The sequence below is a fragment of the Aplidium turbinatum genome, chromosome 11, assembly GCF_918807975.1.
Source record: "Aplidium turbinatum chromosome 11, kaAplTurb1.1, whole genome shotgun sequence".
Lineage (NCBI taxonomy): Eukaryota > Metazoa > Chordata > Ascidiacea > Aplousobranchia > Polyclinidae > Aplidium > Aplidium turbinatum.
Genome location: NC_137482.1, coordinates 2,145,021 through 2,157,337, shown reverse-complemented (window position 1 = coordinate 2,157,337; position 12,317 = coordinate 2,145,021). Strand labels below are relative to the sequence as shown.

The following is a 12,317-nucleotide window of genomic DNA, read 5'->3' as shown; positions in this document are numbered from 1 at the left end:
ACGATATTTTTTGGTACCTTTACATGCCAACGTTCTCATTTTGGGAACATAATAAAAAACAAACAAAGAAATAAAAATTTTAAATTTTTTTATAAAATATTCTTAGTTAGACTAAAAACTACAATATACAAAACTACAAAATCACGAACAAATAACGAGAGATAGTCTTCGCCGCCTGTAAAGGGTTAAATACATCTGAGCTAGACCATCCAAACGTGGCTCGGTCATGGTCGTGCGGTAGTAATTTTTCAGGTAGACCTACTTTAGTGAGCTGAAACATCGCTCATTGGAGGCGGTTGTAATTGGAAGCATAGCAGAGATTCGAAGTAATTTATGGATAATCGGATAAGTGCAGAGTTGTTCAGCAGTTTGACACCCATCCACAAAAGCCGCAGGTCGTTTATCCACAGAAACTGCAAGCCAATTCGCTCTCCAGCTTCGTAATTTAATAGTAGCTGCAAAGCAATTGCTTGGTTCAACATCCAGCATTTCATGGTAGAAGTCGAAAATCTCGTCGATCGGGCAGTCCTCATCTTCATAAATCAATGAAGGCAGAAATGTGCTGACTTTAAAAGCTAGCGCGCAGTGCTCATTGAATCTCTCGTGAATTTGTGCCATGCAATTGTCAAGAAAAGGAAGAAAAATTGTTCGTTTGAAATAGATCTCCGCAGTTTCAGCTGGAATGTTAGGTCGATGTTGTTGTCTTGGTGCTCTCCGGGGCATTTGGATTTCTTCCCCAAAAACTGAGCAAGCCTTGCCCATTACATTTCAAAAAGTATACCTCTCCCCCCGCGCTAGGATGAATCATCCAAGCAATTATGTCTTGCGCTACTTTTTTTTTTTGCAAAATTTTAATTTTTTTACGTTATCATTAGGGGGGGAGCATCGCCCTTTATCCTCCCCCTTAAATACGCTACTGGAAATAAAATCAGCACAATGGGAAGGACAAGCATTGGACGGAAACCATAGATGTTACAGATAAAGCAAAGTAGGCTACAACGAGTCTGCGTCCATCTCAAGACATTGAAAGTAGAGCTGTAGCATAGCCATAAACAATGAAACCTATCTGGATTGGGAGAATCAATTGAATGGTTTTTTTGAAACTTTTGACTTCATAACAGTTTTCAGAAATTTGGTTTAGGCCTAGTGCATGAAAAAAAGGTTCATTGATAGTTTGCGTGACATTATCTTTACCAAAGTAGCCTACTCAACTGTTTTGTTTTTCTTTGTTAGTTACCGTTTTCCCACAGCTCGAAAGTGTCAGCCAATTTGTTTTTACTTTGGTCTACATTACCAGAACGTCGGGCGTTTGAGACTTGTTTTCCAAATTTTTCAAAGCATTTCTTTGGTTGGTATTGAATAACTTCATAAATTTTTGTAACAAGACTGTGATTCATGCACCATTTTACCAAAGTAGTAATCAATAAGACTTTTTGTGCCAAAGAAGCTTGAAATCAACATTCTTCTGGCTTGACAAAAGCTTGTTTTGTTCAGGAAGTTGCTGCATGCATTCTCTGATATAATCAGGGGAAACTTTGGAGTTTTTTAAAATTGGCAAAACTCGGAAAAATAACTTTTCAATGATGCAGGTGTTTCTATGTCACATAAGACCAGCCCAAACAATATATCATTTAAAATCAGACTTAAAAAATCATTTTCTTGTGATAGAATGGTCGAATGATTTGGGGTGATGTCTTCAAAAAAGCTCTAACTTCTGTAGGCTAGACTCCTGTAATCCATGCTATTCACACTCATGAACTTGGACCATTCTGGTTCCAAATCCCATTTAGGAACTTTAAGCATGTAGCCTACAAAACAAGTTTTCCTTTCTTATCAAGTTATGAACAGCTCAGCAAGCTATGAACAGCTTCAGCAAGCTATAGCCCTGAGAAGGATCATACTTCCCTCTGGAGCAGAGTAGCAAGGACGTAGTCAGGAGGAGGCAATTGCTCGAGCAAAATATTTTACCTTCTGATACAGCATCATTGGACAGAGTTGGGCTGATAATACTTTCAAACTGCAGAATATTGGGGAAGGGTTCCCCAAGGCTTCGTTATTGGGTTCACTTACATGTGCAATAGGCTAATATTTATCTGACCCCCTAAAAAAATTATGCTGGCTACACTCCTGCAGGGTTGCCAACTGTTATTATGAGAGAAATCAAGGGCTCTAGTCGAAGGGGGTGCCACTCCGTAATATGTTGACACCAGTTCAGTGGTTAAGCTGCCACTTTTGGTTCTAGTGCGGCTAGATCTGGGTTCGATTCCAGATAAGGTCATATTAGCCTACCAAAGACTTTAAGAATTCGCACCACGTAGTTAAGACGGGTTGGTTCTCTGGTTTTTAAATGTGGTCATGTCGTGAACATGGTATCAAACAGTAGCCTAGCCTGTTGTTATCTGTCGAAATAATTTGTGCATTCTCGATCACTTCTGACTAAAAATAGGTTCAAGCCAACACTACATCATATTTTAAACTGATTGTCCTGATTTGGTATCATGCACGTTATAACGTCCACGTTTTGTCGCTTCTACCTTTTTCTAGACCTCTGCTATGTTTGACATATATCGTTTTTCGTTGTGATGGTCAGAAATAAAAACAAACTGAACATCACCATTGGCAAACAACAGTTGTCGAAGAAATCACTACGTATATTTTACAGTAAACACTGAAATGTGGCAACTGGCAAGAAATATCACAGTTTGGTGTGAGGAGTGAAAGTTGACATGAAGCTTGTGATGACCCATCGGGAAGCGTCACGCGCTCGGTAATTGTTACGAAGAATGACAAAACTAAATTGCAATATACGTGTGGTTAGAACCTACTACCCGAGTAGCCTCACACGCAGTAGCCTACAATAGACACAGGTATAAACTAAACATCAAAGTACCGCAGGTCAAAAAACAAATCCCACTATGGTTCATGCAGCAACAACAAGGTAACGCCTAGTCTTCCTATTCACGACAAGAAAGACCGAACCCTTTGTCGTATAAATTCGTTACATGTTGGACAGTTTGTCACCTTTTTCTCGCAGTTAGCACAGCACACTAAGTGTCCACATGGAATGAACACCATGCAAGATGGCTCAGTGCGGCAAACTTTGCACAGCCTTGTTTCCTCCAGTCTACGCATCTCCTCGTACTCCGGTGGTCCTGGACTCGCTGGTTCATTGCTCGCGGCCACCGACGCCATATCCTCTCCGCCAGCAGAAGCTTCAACTTCTTGAAGAACGTCAACGAGATCGCTTACAGTTGTAAAGCCTTCTTTATCTAAGTTGTACTTTCTGCATAGACAAATACGCAGTTACAATCAGTTTCATTATTGAATGGGTGGCCACTGGTCATGGTGGACAACCAACAGGCCATTGAAAAGACAATCAGAGAAATCAAGGGCTATTGTCAAAGGGGCGCCACTCCGCAATCGACAGGCCACATGCTCTTGAGCTGTGTCGAACCAGCGTCCTAGCTAACGTCAAACCAGGAAACATACAGTACAGTATTAACGTCATACCTTTTAAGTGCTTCCTTGATGACGTCATCCTCGAATCCCATCGTCTTCGCGTGTGACACCACCTCTGACGTCATATCTTGATCGATTTTCTGGTTCCTTATTCTGAGTTCTTCCCGGGGATCGACCATCTCCGGACCTTGTTGTCTTCTGGTTCCGGGGATTTGACTATCGAAACAACGCAAGAAATAATTTTATCTCATGCGTGCTGTGTACAACTAACTGTACATGCTCATTCACAGTGCGCAGTGTCCAACACCGCGTGATAATAATAAGAATGTGTGTTTTTATAACGCTGTATCCATTGCCGATACGCGTTGCTCTTCAGCTCTTTACAAAGCAGACGGTGTCAGTGCCGTATAGAGGGGCAAGTGAGTTACATTATTACCGAATTCATTCCATTGCTGAATGCCCAGCAGGAGTAAGATTCAGTAATCAGTATCACTTTAAAAGTTTACATGGCACCGAACCCATCTCGCCTATTTTCAAATTTAGTATTCATTATGACAAGAACGTCTTCACTTTGATATTATCAGTCAAAAACACAGTCCAAAAAGAAGGTAATGAAGGTATGTAGCCTATCATTGTTAGGTGGTTCCATAGTATGGAATCCATACTCGGTTACGGCACTACGGGAGTTGAGAAGATAAGTTTCCCCGAGCACGAAGTCTTCAGAACTAGAGAGTAAAGTGGCCAGTTCCTCTCTTTTGGCAATAGTTTAAAAATAACGTACACGTCGAGTAGAGCCAGAACCAGAATAGAAATTGTTAAAATTCGGAAGCGTCTTTCTCAGTTTGCAGGTAAATATTCAATTGCAATTATCGCGACTAATTTGCCTTAAATTAAAAGTTGAAAATATTATCAGTAGATTTTTAATTCCAAAACCGGTTGAACAGTCACAAGTATGAACATCTCAAGTACTTACAAGTGTCCACTTCTGGAAGAGCTATTTGCTGGATTATGCAAAGTCGGTCTTCTGAGATTGGGATATCTAGAAACTATTTGATGAACAAAATCTGGACCTTTTTGTTGGAGAACAAACTCACACATCGGGAACCATTTAGCGTGTTCTTCCCATGGATTGTCATCTTGTTCCCAGTTCTGGAGTCCTCCATTGCAGTACCAGCACTTTGCACGGTCCCTTTCCCCAAGATAATACATCCCAGCGTCCGCTATCTCTTGTGGTGTGGCTCCAATTCTGTGTGCCGGCCAAGTCGTTGAATGATCAAGAAACGTTTGAAGACGAGTTTCTCTGTTCCTCATGTGAGGATTTATAGGATTGAGGCAAGGAAACAAAAAGAATCGTCGATGTTCTTGCGTTCCGCTTCGGTCCACTGGTGGATTCGACACGGTCGGCTGATTTTCACGCGCTCTGGCAGATGCAACGACACTAGCAGGGGGTGTTAAGGTCATGGGGACATGTCTTGCACTGCTGTGTGTCACAGAAACATTAGATGAGGATGAAACATTAGAGGAGGATCCCGTGCTAGAGGAAGCGAGATTCGACGTCTGTTCGCTGGATGAAAATACAGAATATCCTGGAACTGCAATGCAAAGTTAAATGTTTCGATAAGGAACATACCAGATTACAAAACTAGTTCCTTTTACATGGATTTAAGGCCAACAGATAGTGCATCAATGTAAAAAAGTCAAATTCTTCGAACTTGGCGTCGGTAATTAGGGGAAGGTCGCCACCTATGATCGTTGTGGGACCTTTGATCTGTCTCCTTTTATTTCTCGATATAAATTGATGTGATCACGATTTTGAAGTTATTATATTTTTTTATAAGTAAGTTCCTGCCCAAGAAATGCTAATTGCTAATGATTCTTTTTGATGAGAATTAATGCATTTATGATATAATTAAATTTTTATTTTTGAGACAACAATGTTACTTTTATCTCGGCAGTTGTTTCATTTTTAAAACATCTGGTCGGGACCCTTGAGTCATCTTGCGTTGGAACCAGCAAGTCCTGATATATTGAATGGTCATTGTACAAAAAAGCTACTGTACTTTTCTTATTCTTTTAACTTTCTTGCTCTTTACTACTACTAGGATACATACAAGAATTTTGACAACTGTAAACTGTTATACCATTTTATATGACAATTTGAGGTTTGAGGCGTAGCAATAAATAATCGTACTTAGTAGGTATAACAACTAACAGTCGACACAAGAACACACAACAGAATAAAGAAATCTATGCTACATACTGATTGGTAAGTTCCGTGGATCCCGTCCATTGACAAACGCGCAATTAGATTTATGCCACGTGCGCAGCCTGACGTCATCTCCAGGTAGCCAACTGTCGACCATTTGATTACAACTGACAACAATATTCATTTCATAATGAATGGAGAAATCGCACTTACAATTGGTCGGCTATATAACGTTATTGTAATTCGATTACCTCGGATTGGATGCTGGCGTAAGTAAAAACAATTTGTTTATACCATGTTTAAACTTTATGAAAACTGACAATCTCTCTGATTGGTAAAATACTCGCGAATCGTGGTGAGTAAAAAATGTTCAATTCCACAAAAACAAGTTGAAACCAAAGTATGCAACCAGACGTCTCACCTGAAACACTTCACTTTATCATCAAGTCCAGTGAAATAGAATCCACAAGCGGCAAATTTGCAAGCGTTAATCTTTACTTGAGATGGGAAGTCTTTGAAGGTTGAAAGTCGATAAGTTTCCCTACATGGGTCACCTTAAGGACAAGACAACGTTAAATGTATTTTCAGAAACAAAATGTCATTTTTAACGTAAAATTTGCATGCGCGTCTATTTTCAGGTGAATTATTTCATCATTGGACTTTTTTTCAACCCTTTACGCTCAATGAAAGCTGAGTAGCAATGTAATTGCAAAGATTTCGAACAGCGGCAGATGGTGTGATGAACAGTTTTGGGGATGCGAAATTTAAATACCGAACCCAAAACTAGTTTGGAATATAAAATGGGATTCTGTTTATATCTCACCTTGAATGACATTTTTTTCATGTCACATTTACGTTACCGGTACTTATTACTGATGAACTGCGCGCAAGCAGCCCAGCAAATTAGCGTACACACGTCGATTGACCTCACAGTTGCCAGTTTTGAGATTTTTCCCCGCCGAATTGTTATAACCTTGATTAGGAATTGCAAGTATTTGACCTATTTTGGCGTATGACCTAGAATTACAGTACTTTGATCGCGGTTTTATTGCGTTTATTTGAGGTAACTTTGTTGCCTAAACCTTGAGATCAAGATTGAGAACATGAACCAACACACGCCATTTGTTAACCAATATAAAATTGTTGATCAAATTTCTTTAAAAAATTAGAGGAATAAAACCACGGTATCTCCACTTCAACATAAAAATTAATCCGCAAGTTTTTTGCATGGCACTCTAGAGAGCAAAACCCGTATTTTTTAATTGTTTCAACGTTTGCAGATGGGAAATCAATTCAAAAACGTTTTCTGTTGCTTTGTTTGAAAAACTGATCAATGAGAGCAAAATAAAATCTCGCTGGTGGATGTCGCACTATTGAGTGCTGGAGTATTGAAACAGCGACTGCATTGCGTGAGATAACACATTGTTAGTTTTCAATATAGAGCTAACCGCCATCACGTGTTAATAGGCAAAGGTTTGAAAGCCTTTAATATTGCACTGCAATAATGTGAACTCGAACATAGTTTGCTGGCGAACACAAATGTTTTGTTTCACTTTCTTAGAATCGGATCCTCAATCATTCAAAAATGTCCATCTCTATGATCAGACAATGCCTATCATCCTTAACTACGTGCGTGAAAATATGTCGCGTCTCTCGAGTTTTTGCTACACGATATCACGCGTTGCGGACCTTTGGCAGAAATCGTCGGTAGTAAGTCCAGCAAAGTTTGTTACCGTAAGTAGGCGCTACAGAGACCGTATATTGGTCGATTATTATGGAAATATTAGAGTATAAACGCTTTGTTTCTAGCACTAGTTGCAACGTTCATCTGAAGAAAGTGAAAGCAACTACAAACAGGTTGATTTATTGCTTCACTGACGTTTCACGCTCCATGACAATTCGCATCCTCACAGCACAAAGTTATATACTGCAGTGAGATTGAAGGCAAGAAAAAATAGAACAGACATTATTTTAAAGGTTGCCCAAAGATGTGTGAGCGGTTACTTTCCACGTTAAATTACGTAAAAACTTCCAACGTTAAACATCAATTCGAAGCAGTGGAGACAAACAGAAATGAGAGACGAAATTAGATTACAATAATTTCTGTTGGTTTTTACTGCTTCGAATTTATGTTTAAGGTTCGAAGTTTTTACGTAATTTAACGTGGAAAGTAACCGCTCACACATCTTTAGGCAACCTTTAACATAATGTGTGTTCAACTTTTTCTTGCCTTCAACCCCACTGCAGTATATAACTTGTAAATTTTATTTTGGGTTAGTCGTTTTGAGGATGCACATTGTCATGGTGCACGAAACACCAGTGAAGCAATGAATCAACTTGTTTATCCTGGTTTTTCCTTTACTAGATTGAACGTTGCAACCAGTGCTAGAAACGATAATTGTCTTAATGAACACCCAGATGTTTCAGTATTCAGGATAAACGCTTGTACTGCAATGAACTAAATTTGCAACAGTAATATTTTACTGTACCGTACGTAAAATCGTTAAAAATTGGCAAATACTGAATTGCGACAAATGCATGTAGCAAACAAATAAATGGCAAAGCAAAGAATATCAAAATGTATATATAATAGCAGTATGAAAGCAGAAAAAAACACTAAAAGTTGTGTAAGATGTTAGTGACTTCCCAAGAGGACCCAAAAAGCAAATCAGTCATTTTTGTCATTGATTTAACTTCTGCAGACGTTGAATGAATGTAAAAATCGACTGATTTACTGTCTGGAATAGTTAGACCACCCATTTTGCAGAACAGAAGCCAATAACGCACAGCATGGGTTTGCCTAGTTAATTGTTATATCATGCCATGGACTTTGGAGTAATCAAGTGTGAAGAAATCTTTTCTTTTTATATGAAATAATGGCACCATGGCAATTTAATTATTTCCTAAGTAGTCTTTGGTAACAAGAGGATCAGTAGTAAAGCAAAAGGCTCCCTAGATGACTAGATGTGCAAACAGATTACAACAATTTCAAGTTGTGGCTTGGCAAAAAATAGCTACAACAAATTAACTTTTCACAATAGCTCATAAAACTATTTCCAAAATGAGCTTTATAAAAACAAAACTAAGCACACAGATATGTGCTTTATTCCTAATCTTTGTGTCACCAGTTTCACTTTTCAAAAACCAATAGTTTTAAGTAAAAACAGAAAGATAGCAAACTTAAATATTTCCCTGCTGATATAATAAGATATATTATATGGTACACAAGTATCTATGTATGCAAAATCAAATTGATTTGCACAATTGAATCTGTAAGTTGGTATGAAAATAAAATTGGCCAGAGGTGGGCAGTAGCGTGCTACTTTTGTAGCAGCGCTACTTTTTTGGTAAAAGTAGCGGTAGCGGCGCTACTTTTTAGTTGGAGTAGCGGCGCTATTTTTATTCCAAAGTAGCGGTAGCGGGAGAGGCGCTACTTTTTTTCAGTTGCACTCCCGCTATTCGCTACTTTAATTTAAATTGAAAAAAATGCTTGTTTTTTTTTTGCAATACTGGCGTGGTCAAGCAGCTATATAATCGGCTTGGATGCAAAGTTTCGGCCTTTTCTAGCTGACGTCAACTTCTTCGGCGAATATCTCCGTGTGATGAAGCCTATCTGCCAGGCTTTAGACATTCTCCAGGGCAAGTGCAAGGCATATGGCGGAGTCTTGCTTCCAACCATCACAATTTGCGGGAAGAAGTTGACCGAGATCAGTGATCTTGCGACCTGTGAGGAGTTGAAAGTGAAAGTCCTTGAAGGGGTGAAGAAACGATTCAACAAGTGCTTTAACAACATGAAATGCGTTATGGCATCATGTCTTCATCCCTCCTTCAAGACGTCGTAGCTACAATTTCTGCACTACGTTTCCACGGATGATGCTGACGCACTGCGAGAAAAAGTCAAGACAGATGTAGTTCGACTGTTGCGGGAGACATCAAGCCAGGTTGATACCGATAAGAGTGACACCAACACCAGTCATGACTCCGAGGATGTATTTTTTGGAGTGTTTGCGCCATCCCGTGAAACGTCGGTGCAGAAGGAAGCTAAAATTGTGGACGCCTTTTTTTCGGACAAGAGCAAGTCCTTGAGCTTTTTGAATACCGAGTTAAAACATCTGTTCATTAAATACAACACCCCCATTCCTTCCAGTGCTGCGGTGGAGAGACTTTTCTCTGTTGGAAAAGATGTGCTTAAGCGAAAGCGGGCAGGACTTAGTGACTCTCATTTTGAAATGATCGTGTTTTTGAAAGATGCGTAACAATAAATTTCCCTTAGAATGTGTTTTCTATAACGACGTTAAAATGACAGTGTAAACGAATGATAACATTCGTTTTCAAGGTCATTTTTGCGTCACAAGGGACTTGAGTGTTGCCTAGTGTCAGTTTAGACAAAAGTAGCGGAAGAAGTAGCGGTAGCACGCACTACTTTGGCCCGAGTAGCGGTAGCGCGCTACTTTTGTAAATTGGTAGCGGCAGCGCGCGCTACTTTGGCCCAAGTAGCGGTAGCGGGTAGCGCGCTACTTTAAAAGTAGCGGGTGCCCACCTCTGAAATTGGCACATGTACTTCACAATTTGTTATATATGCCAACCTATCCAAATATCGGTAGTGTTGGTTTTCTGTATGTAAAGATTGTATGGTGCCTGTTTGTGTTTGCTCTATTGATTAAATGCAACTTTCTAAGGCTGTTTAAAATTTGTTGGTCAAGAAAGTTCACATTTCCAATATGATGGCATTACTGACAGTAGCATTTATCAATTGCTACATTAATGTGTATCATTGCAATATAGTTACGAATAAAATATCAATGCATTTTTTGTGACTTTTTTCAATACTACAACCATTTTGCAACACTTTTCAGTCAAACACTGCACACAATAAATGCTTGTGTAGGTACGCAGCTTCAGTGAGGCAAAGATAGTGTAAAACCAAGCATGCCATGCTCAAAAAGAGTGTTTAAAAACAAGTTGGTTTAGACATATACAAAGTGACATGCTGCACTATATTGAGAAAACTTTTGAAACACTAACTGGTTAGAAAAAGTTCATATGTGCAAAGATTTCAAAACAGGTGCAAACAACAAAGTCCCCTGTGTTTTCCAGGCGACAAGTAACCTAAGCATGATCTATGATCAATGTACAGAAATAAGTGACCTATTTTCAAAAACAAGATTAAAGTTAAGCCAGTTTTTAAAAACATCCTTTGAGCCCAAAATTCAATGTATGTAATTGTCTTTCAATAATTAATTTGACCCTTTCCACATATAACTTTTTGAGACACATTTGAAAATGTTTTTAGTTTACTGCAAAACACTCTCTATTTTGTTTTAAGTTGAATGAACCCTGACCTTCATCTTGAAACATCAGAGGTCGACTGTTATGAATAAACAACAAACAATATTAATATAAATGAAAGAATTGTGTTTTCTGTTTTACCTTACTAACGTTTAAAGATCTACAAATAAAAGTACCGTAGTAGTCTACATAAGACAATAAAATGCTCAATCACATGCATAGCCCAACGTCTTTAATGCCTCTGTATTTTTTTTATTAAATAAAATGCTTACATCATTACAATACAAATAATGTAAAATTAAATTTGTTACTCTTTGTTGCCAGTATAACAAACTAAGTGCTCAACAAGTTGTTTTTTTTATGAAGGGAGACAAAAATGCTTGTACATAGGCTATGTACGACATATAAAATCAGATATCATGGATCTAAGAAGTAACAAAGACTGCTTTGCAGTGTTCATAAACTGCAAGAAATTGCAGGCAAAAAAATAATGTAGATCTAGCTAAAAGTTAACAGTACCGTAACCCACGGTAAGTAAATATGGCAGAGCCACAGTTAACTCACCTGCTGGGACATGCACACTTCTCTGACCTTGCGCATCAAGATTTGAAATCCTACCGTCCGGAAAAACGTCAAAGTAATCTTGCATTGCAATAAGTCTTCTTAAAACAAACGGGTTCCGAAGAGAGATGTTCCCTGAACTTACCTCGGATTCTGGCGTTCCAGCTTTTTTTCAAAAATCTTCCTGTCTCAGTGTTGCCATATTACAGTAGTGCAGAAATAACTTTTAAAAAACAGTTGAGTGCCAGTGACATAGCCAAGCCTACATCAGATTAACCTTTGCAGAACATTCCCAGATAAACATTACTTTGCGTATAAAGTGCGCAACGATTAAATAAAATATAAGGTGTTCAAAAACTTTGTAACTTTTTACAAGCCAAGTTAAAATTGGTAAAAAATACTGTAAACTCTGTACACACTGCACAGGCTGTTGTTCAATTCAGTTCAATTTTATGGCATATTATTCTTGAAACTTCAGACTTTGAAAGGGATTGAACAAAATTATCGGTCGGTTTGGTATATCACAACAGAGGTAAAAACATATTGAAGCAAGCGTTTACAACACCAACCGATAAATGAAGATGAAAATAATAGACTTTATATAAGCCAGCATTTATTTGGAATTATTCTTGATTTGTTTCTGGCGCTGAGACAAATTACTTAAACTGGAAAATCAAGAAGAAACAAAAGTAAACAAATCATGTTTAAAAAACGAATAGTGACTGTCCATCCGATAGCTCAGTTCGTGAACAAATGAAGCAGTGCTGGTTTAGCTCTGGGGTTGTGTGCTCGCTGCACCACT

General features: G+C 38.6%; 1 protein-coding gene across 1 annotated transcript; it reads right to left on the bottom strand.

The window, feature by feature from the left end:
- Nucleotides 1-2,636: 2,636 nt before the first annotated feature.
- Nucleotides 2,637-11,786, bottom strand: LOC145779514 (baculoviral IAP repeat-containing protein 7-like). Its single transcript, XM_082591122.1, has 6 exons — nucleotides 11,519-11,786; nucleotides 6,087-6,219; nucleotides 5,720-5,832; nucleotides 4,433-5,051; nucleotides 3,511-3,675; nucleotides 2,637-3,283 (listed from the first exon to the last, which is right to left on the bottom strand). Exons 1-6 carry the CDS (start codon nucleotides 11,601-11,603, stop codon nucleotides 2,959-2,961), a joined length of 1,440 nt encoding a protein of 479 aa, XP_082447248.1. The 5' UTR covers nucleotides 11,604-11,786; the 3' UTR covers nucleotides 2,637-2,958.
- Nucleotides 11,787-12,317: the final 531 nt, after the last annotated feature.

What these genes read in the sequence shown, in the direction of transcription:
- LOC145779514 (XM_082591122.1), bottom strand. Translation starts at nt 11,603, where the DNA reads ATGCAAGATTACTTTGACGTTTTTCCGGACGGTAGGATTTCAAATCTT. An exon ending in GATAAAGTGAAGTGTTTCAG is followed by an intron (nt 5,833 to 6,086) that starts GTGAGACGTCTG and finishes TATTGTTGTCAG; the next exon opens with TTGTAATCAAATGGTCGACA. An exon ending in TCTTCCAGAAGTGGACACTT is followed by an intron (nt 3,676 to 4,432) that starts GTAAGTACTTGA and finishes TTGTTTCGATAG; the next exon opens with TCAAATCCCCGGAACCAGAA.